The sequence below is a fragment of the Cryptomeria japonica genome, chromosome 9, assembly GCF_030272615.1.
Source record: "Cryptomeria japonica chromosome 9, Sugi_1.0, whole genome shotgun sequence".
NCBI classification, from domain to species: domain Eukaryota; kingdom Viridiplantae; phylum Streptophyta; class Pinopsida; order Cupressales; family Cupressaceae; genus Cryptomeria; species Cryptomeria japonica.
Genome location: NC_081413.1, coordinates 685412515 through 685436567, shown reverse-complemented (window position 1 = coordinate 685436567; position 24053 = coordinate 685412515). Strand labels below are relative to the sequence as shown.

Genomic DNA, 24053 nt, shown 5'->3' with positions numbered 1-24053 from the left:
ATTCCAAAAGTTTACATATATTAGAGTTCATGGGTGTCCTTCACCTACCTATATGTTGCCAAGATACCCGACAGATAGGATAGTGCTACTTGAAGTGACTAGGCAGTTGGCGGCTTATGCAAAGGCATTCAGACACAGGCATGGAAATGGAATTCCTGTGCCTATCATACTAGGGAATTCAGTTGAGGTATGTCCTAATGCTCTAGCCTTGGACGATGCAGAAAGGGAGTTGGCCTTATATTCATTTTCATTCTTTGCCTTGAGGGAGAATTTTGATCCTTATGGGTATATAGAAGAGACAATTGGTAGAAAGTACAGGCACGAATGTCAGGTAGAAGACTTTTGGATGAATCTCTCAAGTGATCTAGAAGTAAAAAGAAAGATGCATTCCAGATTGCCTTTAGATTTCATCAGGAAATGCAAAGTTTACAGAGTGGCCGATCAAGCTCAGGACAGTGGCAGACATCTTCAATCATCTTATGATCGAGAAGACAAAGCAGTGAGGATAGATTGGAACGAGCCTGAGGTTTTGGACTTAAAAGCTTTGATGGCTCCAGTTTTGTCATATACTCGCAAATGGGTAGATATACAACATCAAAAGTTGAGAGATCGGAACGTGCCAATAACTTATACTTTGGAGGAAAGGCCAGGAGAAGGAGGAGCAAGCGTAAGTGAAGGCAATCCTCATCCTAGAAGTGCAAGCGAAGGCAATCCTCATCCCAGAAGCGCAAGTGAAGGCAATCCTCATCCTAGAGGCGCGAAGAGGAAAGAAAGACTTGAGAAAAGGGAACCCTCCAAGAAGAAGCAAGAGGCCAATCGAGATCGCTCGTCCGGTACATCTTCTCGACATGAAAAAAGGACGAGTCAGGTTGTAGGACAAGAGAAGAGGGTACCTGAAGTCGAGGAATCTATGGAATCAATGGTGCAGAATGATAAACACGAAGAAGGGCAGGCATCTCAACATTCATCAAGTCAATCTCCCCAAGTCAATGAGCTACATGAAGACAAGAATGATGATGAAGTGACATCTCCTCTCTGAGAAGAAGAACCATTGCCTAAAGAGATACAAGTTAGGGAGACAAGATCTGCCATTCCAGATTGGTTGAAGGAGAGACTAACAAGGGTGATTGTGATCGAGGATGAAGATAATGTGATTGACTTAGAGAGCCTTGTAGGAAATTCTCAGGGAGTAACAGAGAAGAGGAAGGCCACCAAGATGTCCAAGATGATCAGAGATGAGACAGGGTCCAAGAAGTTGCAGATAGCTACACCAGCAGTGGACAAGTATGAAGGTGAAATCCTTGCAGAAGAGTATGATGTAGAAACCTTTGAACTTGGTCCACTCACCGCTGAGCAGACACTGGATGAGGCAACCGATTCATTTGAGGCACTTAAAGACAAGCTTAAGGAAGAGATGGAAAAGAATAGAAAGCTTGAGAGAGAGGTCGGTGTTTGGAGAGGCTACTTTAGTCATCTCAATCAGCCTTTGGGACGTTAGGATCCCGCAGTGTCTCCCGTGCAAGCACTTCCCCTTGAATTAGTTGGCGAGGCAGAGAGAGTCAAGGGCTTGGTTCAGCTTATGAGCTCTTGGATTGACAAATCCCATACAGTAGCCGTTGAATTCGCAACAAGAATGATGCAGACCATCCATCGAGCTATCCAGGTCCTTGAGATCATCCACAACCTAATGATAACAGTGGCTGCCTTTGCCCACACTAGAGATGTTATCATTCCTGTTCTACAAGTAATCAGGCAAACACCAAGGAAGATCCTAGCACAAGAAAAGATAATGGATGGAGGAGCTCATAATTTACTCCAGTGGTCAACTCTACTCCAGATGAAGGAAGTTCTTTTCGAAGACATCAGCACCAAATGCAATCAAGTTGAAGAGGTCATCCATCCAATTCAGGACAAGGTGTTTGGGGTGTTATGTTCTATTCTTGGCAGGAGGATTGAAGATGAGACAGATGTGGATCTTCAAGAGTTGGAAGAAAAGGTCAAGGTCATCTTTTGCAAAGATGAGAATGTTATCACAGATGAACAAAGGGATCAAATGTTCGCTACTATGCTCCTGATTGAGAAAGCCAAAGAACTCGAACCTGGATGGGATGCGGCTCTTCTCAAGGCCTTCGATCAAGTTATCCACTTGGAGGAACGAATGAGGAATCTTCCCGAGATTCCTATTGCTGAGATTGAAGGAATTGTGTCCAGATTCATTGCATATGCTAAGAAAGAGCATTGGAAAGGGAACAAGGTTCTAGAAGAGAGGTTGTTGTAGATGATGTGGCACCTTAATTATCATTGGTCTATGTTTCCTAGATTTTTGTGCCAATTAAATATTTGGCTATGCATTTAATATTGTTCAATAAAAGGGGGACTTTTTGTAATAAACCCTAATTAGGGTTTAGGTGACAGAATCTCAGCCGTTGATCTTCTTTTGATCTGGGCCGTTCATTGTAATTGAGGATGCTATATATACCCTCACTCATTTTTATTTTGTCATTAGAGATTAAAAAGGAGAAATAGATATTAGAGTCAGATAGTTAGAAGTTATTTTGTAGCAAGATTGAGCATTGAAGAGAGAATTTCAAGCAATTATTGTCTATTTTGGCTTTGAGATCAATAAAATATTGAAGTTATGGTGTTTTATTGCAATTCTTGTGGCTACTCTCATGGTTGCTTACTTTCTTGAATCATTTTTGGTCGAAGTAGTATTTAAATTTGAAGGACTAAGTGTTGAGCTTGATCTTTGGTGAGATTCACGTTCCAAACCACTAGCTTCTTGTTGATTGTAAGGACGCCTTGTGTGGTCAACTGGAGACATTTGGATTGCTTAAATCTTCAATCATTATTGAACTATTGATATGTACCTTCATGGTAGTGTTTATGATTCTTGATGAATTGAAAAATCATTAGTCACCTTAGAAGATCGCATCAATTTCAGTAGAGTTGTTATTCCTTGGCAATACTGAAATTGGTAGAGTCTTACCAAGTCTAGCCTACATTAAGTCATTCTTAGGATTAGATTAGAATTCATCTCTTGCAAACCCTACCTTTTGATTTTTTGAGAACTTGTTAGTTTTAGGAAATTCTGTTCCTACAATTCGGAAACGTAAGGCCCCTTGATGAAATAGCATTCACAACGACTATGTGCTTATCCACACGTAGAGACCCTACATCGAAGAACCTTGGAGTCATCCTGATTGATCCTTTTTTGCGACATCTTCAGCAATCAGAGGCTTTATTCAAGAGAGGATAAGGTACCTTTGGGTATTTTATTCTGTGTTTGATTGTGTACAAAATACACGTCAACAGGCCCTTGGCCTGGACCTGGCTCTGATACCATGTTGAGACATGGACCAGTTAGGATTCGAACCTAGGACCTTCCATACGTTGCTGGAGTGCTCTACCACTGAGCTACTGGCCCCTCTTGGACCAGTCCATCGTCGGTCCGGGTGTGGCTTATTTCCAACACCAACACTTACAACTATCAGAAGACCAATGACACAAGGTGGAAAGTGCACAACAAAGGAATCTCAGGATTACTAATTAATTGGAATAAAAGGGTTTATCCTTTACATATGGTTAAGTGGTAGTTATAAGTGGTTGAATGTTATATATTGTTGTGCTCAGGCAAGAGAAGTCATGTGGAGAGTATTGTATATGTTGGAATCTCATTTGTGCTATAGGTGTGGAGTGGCTTCCTCCATAAGGAACAATTTACAGTGTTACTCTACCTAAAAGGCTTGTTCATTTGTGATTATTTAGTATATTTTTTATTGTATTCTGCATATTTTCATTAAGGGTTCATTCATTCGTGATTATTGAGTATATTTTTGATCGAATTCTGCATATTTTTCAAGATTACATGTGAGGATCATAAATCCTAACAAATATGAGTATAAGGTTGACACTGAAGATGCAATCTTTGATAATACTTTAGCAAAATAGTATGTGAATTATAATATCTTGAATAGCATAACTAGCTTTTTCTGCTTGATAAATAATTTAATGGTTTAACAGTAACATTTAACTTCTTTAACTTTTATGCATTACTGTTTCTCATTGTTGATGAGTATTTCTTTTTTCGTTGTTTGTCACTTGACATATTGAGTGATATCACTCTGTAAGAATGGCAGAATTAAAGAGACAGGAATATGCTATTTTCAGGTCTGAACTATACTAGGTTAACACTACATTAATTTCTGATGTTAAATGTTTTTAAACCAGCTATTGCCATTCTACAAAGTTGATAAATCTTGTCTCTTTACATTCCATTTTATTTGTCTATCATGCGATTCTCTACCACATACTGGAATACATGCATACTTTAGTTTCTTAATATGGTAATTTGAGATTTATAGACCGTCTATATGAATATATTTTCCAAATGTGCATTGCCCATCTCAATGAATATCTTTTTTTTAGATGTGCAGCAATGTCATTCCTCCTAGTTCTGTGATAGAAGTTTTTGAGACACTTCTGTCATCAGCAACTACCACTGTAGATGAAGAAAGAGGAAACCTTGCTTGGCAAGCACGTGCTGATTTCTATATATTTTGCATTTTGGGTTGCCTTCCATGGGGCGGGCTGGAGCTAGCTGAGGTATTTTTTATGATTTTATTGAAGATACATGTAAGTTGATTATATGTGCTTTCTAGTTCCGAAAATTAATTGCTACTTGTTTCATGAGACACTCATATGGAGTGAGCGTTGTTTTTTAATGTTACCAACCATTTTCGTCTGGCTCATCTCCATCTGTAATAGCTGAGGCATCTTAAATCATTCTTCTACAAGTCATTGAGCAGTTCTTGATTCATGCAATGAAAGTTTATACCAGTTGAAAGTTATTGTGCACATTCAATTAAATGTGAATTGTGGATGCACATTTAACATCTGGAAAACTTTTCAGTACTGATAGCAGCACATATTGAAAATAATTAGGCATTTAGGAATTACATCCATGAAATTGTTTGTCTATGTTGTTGAAATCGTAGTTAATGTGGTTTTCTACAGTATATACCTTATTTCAGTCTCTTAATATATTTAATATTTAGAATGAATCTCATGTTTTTGATTACACAATTAGTCATCTACTTTCTGTAATGTTATTTCAGTCATTATCTTTTTAATGAAATTTGTCATATTTGTTACTGCTTTAATAATTGGCATCTCAAAACTTCATTTCCAGTGCGAACTATCTCGCATATTAATATATGTTCTAATGGGATTGCAATTGCAGCGTGTACCAGATGACCTTGATAGAGTTATGACTGAAATTGAAGCTTATCTAAGTATTAGGAAACACATTTTTGAGCCCGCCTTTCTGCCGTTTGAAACACCAGCAGATGATAACAAGGATGGAGGACAGGTATGTGAAAATGAATTAAGTGATCTTAGTATGGAACCTTTCTGAGAATTTGCTTGTTAAATTTTAACACTAAATTATTATTATAGTGGAGTAAATATCTCAGTACATTGCAGACGTACTCTATAATTTAGCCAACTTTTATGCTCTTAAGATAGGTCAATGGCTGCAAATTTCATATAACATATGCCAAAATCTGACCACATATTTGAATTTATGGATTATATAAGCTTTGCAAACGGCTTACATAAAGATAATTCTGTAAACGGGTATAGACCTAGTTTAAACAGAAAATCCCATTGTCTGTTTAATTGAAGAAAACATTATAGATGTTTAGGAAATAAAACACAGAAATATCCGAGGGCTAGCATAAGACCTAGAGAAATCAATTTTTGAGGGCCAGATTGAGGGAATTGCTCTGCCAGGTTTCCCAAGTCCTGTTTTGTGGCCTGCTTGTCATCTTTGTTTTTGTTTATGTCATAAACTGTAGTGACAAATCTGTCCTCCATTTCATGAATCTTTGCAAATATAGCTAGCTACTTATGCACTATAACAACAAAATGTCTGCTATTTTTTCAATGTTTGCAAGTCTAGCACGCTGCATATTCACCTTTGAAATTTTCCAGCTCTTAAAATTATCCTGCAAGTGAGCTAGTTATGGACCCTTGTTTTTGTTTGTCCCAATACGAATATTACTTCGTAATATCATCATACCTTGGGATCCCTATACATATGTATCATCCTACATGTTGAGCTTCTTAGAACTATTTTAGTTGGAGACGTGCTAGATCCTACTTATAGTTATCAATACTGGAAATTTGGAATCACATGATGAGTAAAATCAGAAAATCTTTAGGTCAGCAGTATTTATTGTACTCATTGGTGACTCTAGCTCTTTGATTTCCGCCCAATTTTTATTGCATGCATAAGGCACTCTTCCCACAATTTTGTTGGGCGATGGGCTCTCTAAACAGTGGGTGAGCTTTTACATCGGCAGAATATTTCTTATTTCATGGTTACCTTCTGTTTATCTTTAGCCGGTCCATGATTATTCCAAGTGGCGCCTTTTGGTATTGCGGGCCATCTCCTTACGACTTCAACTTGAGGCGTTGAGTTTTGTTTTCCATCCTTCGACCCACTTTTCGATGGAAGTTGGCACATTTACAAGCATCTTTTTCAACAATTGACGTTTTCTCAAATTTTCGACATGTGCAATTATATTCTCATTCACATGCTGTTTTTTTTGGTGGATTTTTCCTTCTTTTTGGTGAGGTTCAACATCTACTTGGATTTGTATTTTAGCGCCGTTTCAAATATTACAGTGACTTTTCTGGCTGATTTTACTTAGATCTACACTGGTCTCAAACATCCTCAGTGGCTTAATCTCATCTGGTCCTCTTATCTTCAGCTGTTTCACACTGCATGTGAGCCATTTTTCATGCATAGGCGGACATTTTTATTAGCTGGTGACTCCTTTCATTTCATCCAACAGCATTTGTGGCTTTTTTTTTTTGGACTCATGCAAATTGGTTTTTCCGGACACTAAATTTGATCGCAGTCGTTTCCTAGTTTTTTCGACGGTGCCTGTGTTATCTTGTAGGGACAAATTCAATCAAAACTGGCAAGGGTTTCCATCTATGACTTCCTTTTATGCATGCTCAACTGACACTTTTTATTTAGCAATGTTCTTTGGCTAGCCATGGAGGTTATTGAAAGGAAGTTTTTTCACAGATTGGACCAGGAGTCCTTTTTGGTTAGTCGAAGTCTAGCCAACAACTTTATTAATGTTTTCTGGCGATTTTGTGTTTTCTGATAGACTTAATGATTCTTTTCTGGCGATTTTGTGTTTTCCAACAGACTTAGTGATTCTTTTATGGTGATTTTTATATGGTTTGCACTGGTGTTTTTTCATGGCGAACTTCGTCACCATCAGTAGCTTCTTTATTTATTTGGTGAACCAATTTACCTGATATTTCAAAGGATCGTAGTTTCCAAGTGTGTATTTTGGCACATGTAGCTGGCTCTCTTTGAGTTTTTGGGTGGCAAGATTTCATCAATATTCATTTGACTTATTTCTATTGCTGACAATTGTTTTGTGATCTCTCGATGCTAAATTCACATGCATGACTGCTTTTACCTTCTTTTGCAGCTTTATTGTCGGTAGATTGTTCTTTTTTGCAAAGCCCCCGCAACATATTCTTCACATGCAGTTGGTTGTCTTGGCAGTGGATTTCTTTATTTGTCCGACGTCCCCCTTAATACCGACAATTGGCTTTCTTCTCACATGGGATTTTTTACCACCATGCTTTTTTGGGCATTTGATCCAGTTTCTGGAGCTTGCCAATTTGCATGCTTGTCAGAGTTTTTCATGTTTGGTTGGCTCTGTTTTTGCATATGCCTGTGCTCTTTCTTGCACATGCACGAGTCTTTTCATGGACACTTCGGTTATTTTGGAGTGTTTTGTTTCCAACGTTTGCATGTTCTTCGACAAATGTCATTTTTAGGCAATCAGATTCTTTTTACAGCAATTCAGATTTTTTTTTCTGAGGACCAAGATCTTTTTCAGCAAGGTGGAATTTTTTCCCGACAATCAATTTTTTTCACCTTGCATTGTTATTTCAATGAAGAGGTCATTTTTCCATCTGCAGTGCACTTGGCCCCTAGTCCCCTCAATCTGCAAATGGGGGAGGCATTTTTTTTCCTTTTTCCATAACTTGAGCATATGGTGTCAGATATTCGTGAATGAGAGATCGTCGAAATGTTTGTTTCGTTCTCTTTCCAGTGGTGCCGATGTTTTTTTTGAGATTTTGCTGTTGGTGCATTTTATCACTTGTCGAAGTCAGATATTCTGTTTTCACTCTCAAGTTGGTATCTATTTGCAAATTTCTCTTTTTTTTGTGATTCTTGTAGCATTGGGAAGGTCTCTCAAAGCTCTTCACAGTCATCGATGCAATGTTTCCAGATTTTTTCCCAGCTACGTTCTATTCACTTGTTTGTATATTCACATTTTGGATGATTACTTGATTGTTTTGGCTCCTGGAAACTTTTTGTTTGCATGGGATGATTTCTTTTGGGCTGTTCTACATGTAATTCCAACATTTTGTCCTTTTTGAGCATCTTTTGTTTGTACTTTTTTTATTTATAGACACTGAGATAAAATGCCATTGTTGTGTCTGCTTTTGGGGATTTCTCACATCTTGTTGTGCCTATTATGTACATGCATTGTATTATAAAGTGCCATGGGGTGGTTTGTAGTGGCTTAGTTTGTCATAAGATCTTTTTAAATGAATCCTAGTGATTCTTATCCCATGTGTGTGCGCCTTGGTTTGCACACCCTTTTTTAGTTGCAGGTACTATTTTGTGGGTGTTTCGGATGTTTTTTCTCTTTCGTGCACTACATGGTGACATAGTTTTAGTGGACATGTCATGCTTCTCCCTTCTCAACATTATGGGAGGGTTTCTATTGTTGCTGTTAATACTTCTGTGGTTTTGGTTTGGAGTGAGCTATTTAACCAATATTTGTTCCTCTGTACCAGGAGCATGTAGTGGCTAGTTACCCATGCATTTGGTGAGATGGAGCACTGACCTATTTTAAATTTTAAAGGTTTTGTATTTTTGCGTTTGAAAGGAAAGGTGCTGCATATATTTATCATTTAAATTTATATTTTTTTGCTTAGTGCAATTGGGATTAAGGGATGGTAGATCCTTGAAATAGGAAAATGTGGTAAGTAAAATAACCTGTATTTACTCAAAGGTTTGTGTCAATCAAGAAATGGCCTTGAAAGCGAAATATCACAATGTCAAATTTTCTCGTACCAAAAACCAAACACCTAATTTACAGATAAACCACAAGTATAAAATTCTGAAGGCATTGGTTAAAACGGTACAGAAATTCATTCTAAATTTTTGAGCATCAATTCTTGAATCAAATTTACATAGCCACCAAAACTCTGTTACTTACATTTCACAATTTTTACTCATATCATTATTAAACCCACTTTAATATTTAAATGCAAATGAAAATCAATATAGTGATATATAAGCATGAAGTGGGTATGAACAGACATGCCTGTGTGCAGGCAAATATAACGTATTCAGCTTACCATTCGTAGCTTGTTAGAAAGTGAAGACATCATACAATGTGCATATTTGTTCAGATGGTAAGTAGTTAATTGATTAAAAAAAGATATGGTTTCTTGCTTGTTGAAGGAGCCTTTTTGGAGCCAATGCTTTATTTAATCACTTATAATAATATAATGTATTGGAGCTTACATGAAAAATAGATTGATTTTGTGAGAGAATTTAATGTCAATCTGTCATCTCTTTTAATCACATAAAATAAGTGTTGAGGTCTACAATGAGTAATACATATTTTCCAAACACTCTCACTGTTCACTTTTAAGCTGGGTGACCTTTAGTTTCAATGTTTAATTTTAAGTGATCATTTTGTAATATTATTTCTTGGATGAATGAAATTTATCTATTTTAATTTAATAGTGTTCTATGCTTAATATAGGACTTCTTGGAAGATTTATGGGAACGCATAAAATCGCTATCTGAAGATGGATGGAAGGTTGATAGTGGTATGCTGCTTTGTTTCCTTGCTTTGTTATTAATCTGTTAAGTTTTGTTTATTTTTTACAAAACAGAAAGGTCTGTTAGTGTTTTTAGTTTATTAGATAAATGAGTTGAATTGAGGTGCACTTCTATTACATAGTATATTGTTTATGATATCAGGCCTGTACTACTTCAGCGGGAATGCCACTTGATTGGCTTTGTGCTAAACTATTTTTGCATTGTACTTACCATCTGCATATAGCTAACATATCCACCAGGATAACCACTGGCACAGGCTATATGCCACATCCTCCAGCATTGTCTGGCTCCAAAATAATGTCACATCCTCCAGCACTACTTGGCTGTAAACTACATACAAGTACAGTGGTGCTACCACTCAGCACACCTTACAGTTAAGATTTCCATGGGAAGAGTTGAACCTTGGTCTCCAACATGAGAACTAAGAGGCCCAATCACTTGATCACAACCTAGTTGACAGAACATCTGTTAGTGTTAAATTTTATACTATGTTTGTTTGGATTTGTGTTGCTTTTTTTTTTCTCTGACCCTCTTTTAGGAAATATATAAATAACATTAGATTCTTTCAATGTTCTAGTAGTAATAATAAAATAGATCTTGATGTGTGGTGTAGAGCATTCAAATCAAAATGGAAAATGTTGTACATAGGAAGTTGAAGTGGAACAAAAAATGAATCCTTACTTTGGTTGGTATTGTATGCATGTATGGATGTATGTGTGCATGTGTATTGATGTAGCATTCATGTGTATGTATGCATGTATGTATGTGTATATGTATGAATGTATGTATGTGTGCATGTATGTATGCACGTATTCTGTATGCATGCATGTATGTACTTGTGTGTCTGTGTAGGTATTTATCGTTTATGTTTGTATGTATGTATGTGTATGCGTGAATGTATGTATGCATGCTTGTACGTATGTTTGCATGCATGTATGTATGTTTGCACGAGTGTATGCATGTATGTTTGCATGAGTGTATGCATGCATGTGTGTATGTATGCATGTGTGTGTGTGCGCGTGCACATGTGTGTGTATGTTGTATGCATGTGTGCTTGTGCGTGCGTGTGAGTGTGTGTGGGGGGTTTAGAATATAATATCATGCATATGCTAAACAAAACCATTACAAATTCCAGAATTTGATATGAATTCGTCAAACATGAATGCCATGATAGATAATCGTTGTTCAATATTAAACTAATACGATTAGTAATCAGCATCATATGGGTCATTATTAAGAATTAAGACCATCATCATCATCATCATTAGTGAAAATATTATTAAACAAGCTGAATACATTAATTACAAAGGAGATGGAAGTCTCCTTAAATAGATAATTACAAGGACGATGTTTCTAAAAAGAAACAATTGTTAACGAAAGACAAAAAACAGAAAGATACTAAACTATCTAACTGACAAACTGAAAAATAGAAAGTTGCTAAGTAAACTAGCTTAGACAACTTATCAACATAAATGACCATTATAAGGTAAATAATATATAATATTATTCTAATACCCTCCCATAATGGTTAATTTATTAACTAACTACCCTACACAAGACAAAAACTTTAAAACGCAAAGAAGGTTGACTCCTCCTAAGAATGCTTTGCGACATGAGCCTGCTGCTGAGACTCTCCCTGGTTGGTCTTCTGATCAGCCGAACGCTTTCTGCAGAACCTCTGGATATGACCAAGCTTCCCACAATAGTGCCAGGTGAAATTCTTCTTGGAACCGTTCTCAGATGTGTGCTGTCCTTTCTGCTAACTAGACTCCCCCAGCCTTTATCCTTGGCAGTAAACGCTTGTTCTGTATTGACCATGTCATTGTTGCCACCAAATTGTTGTCTCCACCGAGCTTTCTGCAATAACTTAGTGCACAACTCTTCAAACTTTAGGTCAACATTAGTGGAGGTAATGTTGAGCGTCTCAATAAAGTGTTTGTAGGATCTTGGTAGACTCTTCAACGCAATCACTACCATGTCCTCTTCCATCTTGCGACCAATGGCCATTAGTTGATTGTGTATATCCTTGATCTTCATAAGATGCTCTTGTAGAGACATCTTCTCATCCATTGTCATTGAAAACAACATGTTCTTCAGAAAGAACGCTCGGCTCTTGTTTGAAGTCTCGTGGAGATCTTTCAAATGTGTCCATATCTCTGCAGCTGTCTTGCCAGATGGCACCTCTGGAAGTGTTTCATTGGTGATTGATAGTTTCAGCAACATAACTGCTTCTCTGTTACGTTCATCAAACTTGTCCTGGTCTTTGCCCGCCACTGTGGGATGAGTAGACTTTCCTAGAACAATCTAATCAAGACACTGGTACTAAAAAATGGAGAGCATCCTTTGCTTCTAGGTATTGTAGTTTCTGTCGTTGAACCGCTGATTGGCCTCCAACATTATGTTGGTCAACAATGCCATCCCTCCCATTTTGTGATGCACGAAAAACAAGGTTAAACACTAAAAGATCTGATGATTTTTCTTTCAAAAATCAGTCCAAAACCTTCAACAAGTGGCTGGTACAAACTTTCGAAAAAGATAATTCTGATTTTCAGGTCAAATCGGTCAAACCAGTCTGGAAAAAACAAAAACCCTAGCTAGATTTTAAGATTTGCTTCAAGAAATCACGCAGGTCGCATAAGAACTAGCCAACGCCCAGACAAAGCCGATAGGTGTAAAAGAACGGGTGCCAAAATCACCAGGAAAAAATCCCGATTTGGGTTGGGTACACAAAAAGCGTGATTTAAAAAAAATAAAATCTACCACACCCATATCGTCAAAAAATCGCGCCACTGCCAGAAAAATGCAGACAAACCCTATACAATTTATCATCCCTTATGTCGGCTTACAAAGATAATTCAATATCAATATACCTGTTGGCTAGATAACATAAATACATGAATATCAAAATCAATTGCTGATGCCGGATCCAAAAGATGTCGGCCTCCAATACCAATAACCTTATTCTGAACCATGTCGGCCTGCATTGCCGGTAACCAAAGAAATTCATCCATCCTGCCGGTGCTGGTTTAGAGTTTGTGAAGTGCCTGCCGATACAAAACTGAACCAAAACATGAAGCCCGAATAAGCAACCAGTAGAGTGTCAATTGCCAACAATCTCCCCCTTTGGCACTGATGGCAACACTCATGTGAAAAATGGTCATGGTTTTATCTGCCGGTTTCATCCTGCCTGCTCCCCCTGAGCTGAATATCCATCAATACAAAATGCTTCATATCTCCATATCTCCCCCTAATGTATACAACTCCCTTTTTTTCACATCTATATCACTCCCCCTTTGACATTAATGCCATCAAAATTTCCAAATAGGATGCCAAAGATCCAAAACTGGAAAAAGACTATACAATGAATATCCCAAAAATATCTTACTGGAGCTTAATATATTTGAAAATATCTGGGTATGCTTTCTCCAATAGCTCTAGATAAGTATCCCAACCAGATTTGAAAGTGCCGGAAATAGATACAAGTCCATTTAGCATATGGACAAAGGACTCTTTCTCATTTAGCTTTGCCGGTGTGGGCTTGCCAACGAGATCTATACACTCCTTATGTACACCAAGTGAATCCAACTGGGGACTCACCAAACCTCTAAGACTTCTGGCTCTTCTTATGATTTTGTCTTTCTCTTTCTCAAGAGCAAAAACTTGAGCTTCCAAAACCAAAATTTGACCATCAATCGATGTAGTCAATGAATTCAATCCATCAAAAGAATTAGCTATACTTGCAATTTTCTCCTGAAATTCCTTAATCTTCTTATCCAAATTAAATGTAAGAGCATCTATGTTACAACATACTCTGTAAATATTTGTACACTGCTTTAAAGAATTATCTATCAATTTCAATTTCTCATCCATTTCCTTTCTCTCAGACTCAATCATTTGATCAAATGTAGCTCTTTTAGCCTGTGTGAACCTCTCCAATGCTTGCCGGTTTGAAATTTGCTGGAAGGATTGAAAATCCTTAGAAATGTGCTGGTAATTGTCTTAAGCTTGCCGGATGGGCTCGCTTCATTGTCAAACTTGCAATCTGGGACTAGTCTGTGCAAAACAGTGATACAACCTGCGAAGTGTCGATTGACAACAATGATGGACTCACTACCGGTTCCCTGCCGGATTTCTCTTTCTTCTCCTCTGATGATTTATCCCTTATAGCTTCCTCGCTTGCACCGGTGGCTTCACCACTTGGTGCAGTCTCAGTAACTGTCGGTTCCTCCCCAGGAACTGTAACCTCAACCTTTACATCTGTATTCGGAGGATTGTTATCCTCAACATTAGTATCCTGTACATTATCAACCTTTACAGTCTGTATTTGCCGGTATCTCAATGTTTGCCTGTACATTTGTATCTTCTGTGGGCTTAATTTCCACTATCTTAATGTTTTTCAAAATTGAGGGTGAAGTACCCGTAATACCCTTTCCTTTCCCTTCAATCAGGATGTCTACAGTATCCTTCTTTGATTCCGGTGAAGTAAAGAAACCTTTGTTCTCTTCAAAGAACTTAACCCATGCCTTGTGGGTCTCCTTGATTATTTCATTTACCCTTCCTAGCATAAGACTATTTATTCTACGTTTGTTGTTAAAGATTTTTCTATTTGCAACCTCAAGTGTCCTATCCATTTCCTCTGGAGCAATAGTAACACAAACAGATAACAACTCTTGAATTTTAATATGCTTGTCCTCTTCCATTGTTGACAATCTTCTAGCATCTAACATATTAAACAATTCTGCTGGTATTTGGTTTTCAATTTCTATCAAAGCTTTCTTATAAATGTCCAAACATAACAGAACTGCCTCCTCTTATTCTCTCTGTTCAATATCCTCTAAATGTTCATAATAAAACTTTACATTCTTTAACATACCATTCTTAGTAATCTCATCAACTAACTCTGTACAAGTTTTGGGTGGAATGATAGATACATTACTAGATTTAGTTGCTAGATCAATGTCTCCCTTCTTCTTCCTTCTACTAGTATCGGATGGGGCTGAAGGTGTTACTTTTGGTGCTTTTTTCTGTGTCGGTAACTTGATAGTAACTTTTCTAACCGGTTGCTTTTTAGCCTCTACCTTGTTTTCTTCTGTTTTCTTCCTTATAACCCTTTTGAATGCCAGGGGTGTGTCATCCTCAGATGTAGACTCTGCTACAATAGGCTCGATGTGTACTTCTGGTTCTTTTCTCTTCTTGCCTTTCTTTGGGATAGCATGAATCAATGCTTTGATGTCCCGTGAAACTTTTTCTACAAACTTGCTTTTCATTCCTACTTCTTTGTTTTCTTCCGGTTGAACTTTGTTTCAACCTCGTGTGTCTTCTGCTTTGCAATACCACAAGGCTTCTCTCCTTCATCAATAGGTGCATCAATCGACATTTTTGCATAAGCATCTAAAATCTGTCTATCAACTTCATAGCCCATTTCCTCAATCCAGATCTTCCGGGGTTTTACCGCTTCCATAAGTGTTTCATCTTTCTTCACCATGATGCATATGTCAGTTGAGTATTTCTCAACAATATGCTTAGGAAACCTTTCTCTAGATTTCATAGCCTTCTGGACTGCCTTAAAATATCCCCATACTTTGTCATCTCTTTGATTGCCCAATGTAGCAATTGACTGTTTTAATTGCCTCCCTACCGGGATGTTAAATGCTCGTTGTCTTTTCCCAAAACCGGGAGTCTCATTCATGAAAAATAGCATTAAACAGACAATCAAGTTTCCATACCGGAAAGTTCCTTTCTTTTCTCCTTTAATCTTACCTAGGTTTATCAACAGTTCATCTAACATCCAACCACATAGATCCAATTTCTCATTTTCTCTCATCATTTTATAAGCTGGGAAATTGCAGGAGCTAGAAATAGAATTCAGTCGGTTTGACTGAGTTACCTTATACCCGATGATCATGCTACCGAATTTGATGTCCGTGTCGGTAATAGTGCTTGTTCTCATGGATCGTCTGTCTGATGTTGCGCTGGTGATTTTATTTACATAATCATTAGAAACCTTCTTATCTGAATGTTGCGCAACTTATGGTAAACCGATGAGTGCCCCGATGGCTTCCTTGGTGATCTTGTATGGTCTATCCAAACAGATAAACTCTCCATGTACTCTGCTCAAAACATACCTAATGATTTCATCTTCGAATTCCGGAATGTCCAGAATACCGGTAAACCCTAAGTCTTCAATGGGCTTGTATTTCGGTTTGATCTTTCTAGAATCTCCCATTAGCTCGCTTATGTACATGCCCTTTATATCAGATGTCCCCAAATCCTCAATGTGATAGTGTATGTATGCCCTAATATCTTCGACATACACAACTCCTTCCGGAACACGCGGAAATGCTCCAATCGAGTCATCCAGGGTAGCCACATGCGGATATTGCTTGAAAGTTGGCTTGGGACGGTCCTTGACCTTAACAATAGTCGGGTTTGCGACAAAGGTAGGAACAAATGATGATTCCGCTTCCATGATTAAAGAAAAATACCTATGAATCGCTTCTGGTGAAAAGCCCTAAAGACTTCTTCCAATCGCCGGTGAATCGCTCTAGAGGATATCTGATCGCATTGAATCACCCTTAATCGCTCTGAATTGCTTTGAATGCAAGGTGATCAAGAATGAAGTGGAGTCAACCTTTTAACCTTCAAAAAAAGCCCTAATCAGTCATTGACATCAATGACCTCCGGTGAAAGATACCGGATCTCTGTTAAACATCTCTATGCCGGATAAGCATCTCCAATGTCTGGAAATCTTCCAGAACCTCTTCCCGAGGCGTATGCAACATCTTCATGAATTTTGCCTACCCCTAAGGCATCTGCCTTAGTTATCGGTTGAGCTACCTGCCGGTGCAGGAGCAACCTCCTCTGCCGGATACCATCTGCAGATTGATCTTCAGTCTTCCTGACCCATCTCTAGGTATGATCTTGCCGGATTTCATTAACCTTCTCTTTTCCTTTCTCACTTGATCCACCATTGCCAACCGGTAGATTTCTGCTTCTACAAAATTTAGCAATATGTCCAACCTCATTACATGCATAACATGTAACATTGTTCCTTTGAATTGCTTTGCTAAAACCGGTATAATTGCTTGACCTGCACTGATTAGCCGTATGTCCAAATTTTCCACATGCATAGCATTTAACATTCATTCTGCAATCTTCTGTCTTATGACCATACTTATTACATTTAGAACATTTACCGGGAGTAGAATCAGGGTTCTGATTTGCTCTGTTTCTACATTGCCTAGCCATGTGACCAAATTTATTGCAAATAAAACATCAACCATTAAATTTATAAGCATTGAACTGCCTTACCGGTGCCTTACCAGTAGTGCTTGAAACTCGGCCGCTGGCTGGATTAAATAAAATGACAAAAAAAAAAAAATTTAATTTTTTTTTTAAAAATGAATGATCTCGTCTTTGTTCACTACAACCTTTGCCTGAGAGAGAAAAATTAGGGTTACAACATGTCAGCCAATAGAAAAATAACACCCAACGCCCCTTGACCCCACATTGGGGGTGCTTTCCCGAAACTCCCGTCAAAAAATATGGGGGGAAACTGCGTCGATAGAAGTAGGGAAAATTTAACTTCTGAGTCTGACACTGATTGGATCGATCAGGTAGATATAGAGGCTGAGACTGTAGCCATGGCAGAGGAGGAGCAGAGAGCACGAGCAGAGACGGGAGATTCAAAGGCAGATAGTGAGACAGATGTTCTTGATGTTGGTGAGCATGGCATGGTGTCACAGGGAGCAGCTATGGCTGTCGAATCATCCAGGACTTACCTTAGACGCCTTCATAAGGGGTCGGGGCTGGGGCCGGAGGGTGCAGGTTGCTTTGAGCCATAGGCTTGTAGTCGTATTTACCTTTGGTATTTGTATGGAACATTTGATGATGATCATATGATGACATGGATTTTTTATTCCATGAGTTTTGTAATATTGTATACATTTGACAATATTTATATATCTATGTTTGTTATTTCCTTCAGCTACAATTTGCGTTTATGCTTATGTGATTGATGTATACTTGTATATGTAATCAAATGAGCCGAGTTTGATGATGTTCTTGTGTCTTTAAGGTGTATTCAATAAGGGGTGCATGAAACAAGTTTTAAATCTTAAAAAATCTCTAAATTTCTTGAGTTTTTCACTTTCCCGAGTCCAGCTCAGTTTGAAGCCGAGTCTGACCCCGAGTCTTGAGTCCGAGTCCGGGTCGGCCTTTCTGAGTCCGAGCCGAGTCCGAGTCCCGTTTCTTTGCCTTAAATAGATAATTACAAGGACGATGTTTCTAAAAAGAAACGATTGTTAACTAAAGACAAAAAACAGAAAGATACTAAACTATCTAACTGACAAACTGAAAATAGAAAGTTGCTAAGTAAACTAGCTTAGACAACTTATTGACATAAATGACCATTATAAGGTACATAATATATAATATTATTCTAATAATTAGACGGTGCAAGTAGACATTTGATTTAATTTAATAGTAAAGCAGCTGAATTTTTTTTCTCTTCTTATTGAAAATGATGAAATGAATTGCAGCATTTTCATAAAAAAAAATTGGTGTGCTAGATATATCATATATATTTAATTAATATATTCAATGAATAAAGCATTTGCATATTTCATAAAGCTAACATCTTGTCTTGTAGAAATTCGATGTTCTACTTGGTTTCTATTTGTCTTTACTATTGATAATTCCATTTTGGTTACTTTGTATCTACAATAACACGGATAAATGAAATTTGTTCATTATACTCAAATGTGATGAGTTTCTTGAGACACTCTACAATGCCCCAACAATATTAGACAATGTTGGAATGTCCCATAAATTTATTGTTTTAATTCTCCCATGCACATCTTTTACCATCCAGTTCTACATTACTGATTACAGTTTTAAGGGCATTCTGTCATTTTTTTTTCCTCCTGTTGGGCTGGAATCACATAAGTCTTTATGGTGTTCCTGTTCATTCTGTATGCTTGCTGTTCGTGCCCTAAAACAATTGTTTGATGCCCGCAGCTTATTTGTTGTTTTTTTCTGGTACTTGGCATCTTATATTTGCAATGCTATGTTTGAGCAGTTCCACGACCACACCTTGGTTTTGAATCTCGATTGGTGACTGGAAAGAGTTATGAATTTAAACCAGTGACATGTCCTGAACAGCCTGATCAACCTTCACCAAGTTCTGATGTTACGGTTGGTAGACAAAGACATGAAGCAGAGTTAAAATATCCACAAAGGATTCAAAGATTGCATATTTTTCCCGTTTCAAAAACTGAAGAGGTATTTAATTGTCAACCAAGGAAATTTTTCTGTGGTATTTTTTAACTTCTCCTTCTATTTATATAACATTTCTTGAACAAAACATTGGTGGTTTGATTTTACTTGCCCCCCTTGGATATTCGGGATATTGCATATTGCCTTTAAGTTCAATTCGAACTAAATTGAGATTTTCAGGACAGGTTTCTTCTAACCATGTATTCTTAGTTTTTTACTGTTCTACTTGCTTTGTGTTATATATGGAAACAAATTACTTTAGAACTAATGAGAATATTTACCACAGAAAAAGAACAGAAAGAACAGTTGGCGAAGTATCCTATAATTGGCAAGTTAATATAAGCTTTTAAGTGTGATTATAAATTTGTATATTGTAATTGATATTTAAGACAATGAGAGACTCATAGACTGGAAATCTCAATGGCTGAATTTGGATAAAATATATGCTGCATCTGTAGCAAAGTTCCCAGACTCGGACTCGGCTCTGACTCGGCAAGGCTGACTCGACTCGTGACTCGGCTCGGACTCGGCAATGACTCGGCAACGACTCGGCAATATAAGAAAACCCTTGAAATTTAGAGATTTTTAACGATTTAAAACTTGTTTCATACACCCATTATTGAATTAAGCTTAAAGACACTATAACATCATCAAATAGAAGCTAATTTGATCACATACATAAACATACATCCATCATATGCGTAGAAATGTAAATTGTAGCTGAAGGAATTAGAAAACATAGATATATAGAGTTATAAATGTTGTCCAATGTATATAAAATCCATGACTTCAAATGTTCCCCAACATATATGTAACTGTAAAGTGTAAACAAAAACAAGGCTATGGCTCAGGCTCTAGCTCAGCCTCGTCTATCTGCCTCCTAGAAAGGCGTCTAAGGTAGGTCCTGGATGACTGAGTAGCCATAGTCTCTGCCTGTGATGTGCCAGTCTGAGTAGCCATAGGTGTTGGGGACGAGGGGACGTGTTTCCGGGACGGGGGGACCAAGGGCCTAAGTTTGGGGACGGCGACGAGGGGGGTGGCGGGGTGGTGGTGCTGATATAGTTATACATATACATATAGTACTTGAAAAACTAGTTTTGAAAAGATGTATGACAGTATTACAGTATAAGAATTACATTTTCAAATGAGACTATAGGAAATTTGAAATACTAAATCTAAATACCAATTACCAAGATTTCTAAGTTGCGTTGTTATATGGAGCCTAATCAGAGTCAGAGATTAGATTTTCCCTACTTCTATCGACGCGGTTTCCCCCTATATTTTTCAACGGGGGTTTGGGGGCAGCGCCCCCAACTTGGGTCAAGGGGTGCTTTCTAAAGGCATCGGGTGTTATAAGAAAGGGAAATGGCAAAAAAAGTCATTAAAAAATGTTATGTTTTTTTTTTTTTTTTTTACTGCACTTTATTAAGTGACTCCAGCTGGGTCACGACCCTCGGACTCGGTGAGTCAGGGAATGACTCGCCTGACTCGGCGAGTCAGGCGAGTCACGCCCTCTGACCCGTCCGAGCCCGGGTCAGGGTCACCGTGACCCGGCAGGGGTCACCCGGCCCGCTGACTCGCGTGACTCGCCGCGAGTCACGGAACTCTGATCTGTAGCTCATCCCTCCTCTCATTGTGAAATATCCCTAGGGGGATATTTACTCTAGAAATTTGAACAAACGAACCACATAAATTCAACATACAATTTGCATGCAATTGATTTCAATTTTTTCACCAAATTACACTGAAAATCATTAAATTTCAGATTTAAACAGAATTCCTGAAATTTAGATATGAATATAGCCTCAAATCCCTTAATAGAGCAATAACAAAAAAAATCCAATTGTAGCCACATAACTTACAGTCAGATTGAATAACTAGTAAATAAAACCTGAAGCACAAAGTGAGACACTTGAATGATAACTCCAATTGACAATGGGTTTCCGTCCACTGCCTCCAAGCTCAAGGGTTTGTGTCCTCAAACCTGCTGAAAACTAGAGCTTCCCAGAAACTCTCCAAAAGAAACAATTTCCAAACATAAACCAAGCATACCCAAAAATGAGCCTCTCCAAGTTATTAAAAAACTCAACCCTGTGACTCTTTGTTCGCCCATTGCCTGTCTTTTGGAATTCCCTTCTATTAATTAAGTGACTTTACTTTATAATTCGATGTTGACATAAAAAGTCACTTTAATTTGCTTAGATAAATAATTAAATTAAGTTGTCTTTAAAGTTAATATGTTTAGACAACTTAAACTTAATTATTTAATGGATTCTTCTAATGTCCCAAAAAGGGGACATTACAGTCCTCCCCCCTTAACGATTGCTTGTCCTCAAGTAATCATGAATCTGCATACCAATACCAGGATCCCGAACCATCTTGAGGAACACTGTTCTACTAATCGCTGTGCCACACTGATTAAAACATTTGCATACCCATGGTGAGGCAACATGTCTTGGCGCACAAGAGTCAATGCACCAAACATGTCACTGCCTTGATCCCATATCAATCTATAGAACCTGCTATAAGCAATGAAGGAGTTTGTCGACCAATCACCCTGAAGTAACCATCCATGCATGTTGAACACCCAAACAAAATGAAGATGTACCCCCTCATGCCTATAAACCAGCATGAAAGGATACCAAATCTCGCTGCCATAACTCTGATCAGCAACATTAATGATTTCAAACATGTCTTTGAACCAATGCCAATCAAAGAGAAACAACCCACACTCCATCTCTATCCAAAAGAAGCACCCTTCAACACTCCCATGCTGCTGAATCACTGACGTACTCAATGCTAAATCAGGAAGTGCTATAAGACTCCGACTAGGACATCCATTAGTCCATAAGGAATCCAAGAATATGAAGTCACCAACCAACAAAGATATCGCTGTCCTAACAAGAGAAATAGGTGGCAGACTCAAGAATGAGGTGTGTATGCCATCACTGCCCAACATATCACCGTCATGAAAATGATCAACTGCCTCAACTAGAAACTCTGGATTAAGCAACTTGTCTCTTATCATCAAAAGAATGGTAGATATCAGCTGTAACAAAAGATATAGACTCAGTCCCATCATCAAAATTACCATGTACCATATTTGTCTCATGTAGTCCATCAATAATAGGAGCTGTACCATTGCTTTCTTCATGATTATTAGTGGCAATATGATGACAAAGGTGAAGTATATTACTGCTGTCATACAGATCAGAATTATTGTCATGTCTTTGAGTCATGTTTTGGGCCTCTTTTAGTGCATCAACATTCCAAATTTCTTGACCAATACTTGTAACCTTGGCTTCAAGAGTATTCCCAAGTGTAAGAGCTGCAATATCAAGGGGAGGATGTAGACTACCGCTGTTCCAAATCAGACCTTTGGAATCCTCTTCTTGGCTTCCACTGGGATCATCAAACTTTATTTCATCTTTACCAAGTGCATAGATCCTTTCAACAAATTGCATAATTTTTGTGGTCCTACTACTCATTCCTTTTTCCATAGAAGTGACTGCAAGCGTTGATTGATTCTCTGCTTTGTATAATGCACCATGAGCCATACTTAACTGCAAGCACAAGTCATCAACTTCTTTTTCCTTGTCTTCAGCAAACTTGATCACAAGATCCCTATCCTTGAGCAACTGCAAGTAATCAGATTTCATTGTTTCTAAGGCCTCTTTGATTGTGCAAAGCTGAGAACTAGTGACTCCACTTGCAACTCCCTTTTGTCTTTCTTCAATTTGGGTTTTCAAAATGAGGTCTTCAATGTATTTGTGAGTGTTGTCTGCCCTTGTTAAAACCTGTACAACTTTCTCCTCTATGACCAATAATTTGTCCTTCAAATCTTGCATTGCTAAGGGCTCTTTTTCAAATTCAACTAAGGTACATGAACTGTCACATGTTAAATTTTCTGATTGGTTATCAATTGTAGAAACATTTTCAAACTCATCTACCTCACTAGAGGATGGCATGCACTCCTCATCAAGCTCAACTGGAGCAGTAATGTGATCATAGATGGATTCATCAAGGAAGTTTTCCTCCTCACATGTTTCATCAATAATAATCTGCAAATCACCAACAAAGAGTTTTGTATACCTCTCACCTGCAGCAACTGATTCTGCCTCCATAACAACATCCTTAGCTTCTTGGAAACAATCATCTTGTTTGCTTCCAGCATGCCGAATGTCAGGTGTAATGGTTTCAGCTTGTTCCTCATGAATCAAGACACTATTCTCACCTGCATTTTTGCCCTCATCACCACTTGGCTGCAATTTGTCCTTTACCTTATTAATTCCACAAATATGTTTAAGTGTCCATGCCTTCTGACACGTGAAACAAATTTGCTCTTTCCTCATTTGGTTCTTACTCTTTTTGGAAGACCTTGCAACTGTAAGCCCATTGATATTAATTTATCTTCAGTCATCTGTTTCTTGAATTTTTCAATTTTCCGCTCACATCGTTTGAGCACTTTGTTGACCAACTCATAAGAAGATTTAGAAGCATACTGTTCTTGACTTGAAATTGCCAACAACATATGCATAAGTGGCTGCAAATGAGCATCACTCTCATTAATTGTCTAAGTTGCCGGTTCGGGTTCAAAGAACCGGTACACCGGTATGACAAAATTTTGAAAAGGGGTTTGGGTTTGTTAGTACAAAACATGTAAATTATATATATATATATATATATATATATATATATATATATATGAATTAAGATTAGCATGTCACATGGCATCATATAAACAACAAAACCAACATAAACTTGTAATCATAGCATCATGATCATACCATAACAACATCATTTACATCAAGTT

The 24053-nt window shown here is 37.8% G+C and overlaps 1 protein-coding gene across 2 annotated transcripts in view; it reads left to right on the top strand.

Annotated features, from left to right (window-relative positions):
- LOC131073961 (nuclear cap-binding protein subunit 1) overlaps positions 1-24053 on the top strand; it is a 209680-nt gene that overhangs the window by 126156 nt on the left and 59471 nt on the right. For both annotated transcript variants that reach the window (XM_058010492.2, XM_058010493.2), the window contains exons 7-10: positions 4429-4605; positions 5243-5371; positions 9885-9951; positions 19044-19246. In XM_058010492.2, coding sequence (XP_057866475.2) covers positions 4429-4605; positions 5243-5371; positions 9885-9951; positions 19044-19246 — 576 coding nt within the window. The remainder of the gene's footprint in view (positions 1-4428; positions 4606-5242; positions 5372-9884; positions 9952-19043; positions 19247-24053) is intronic.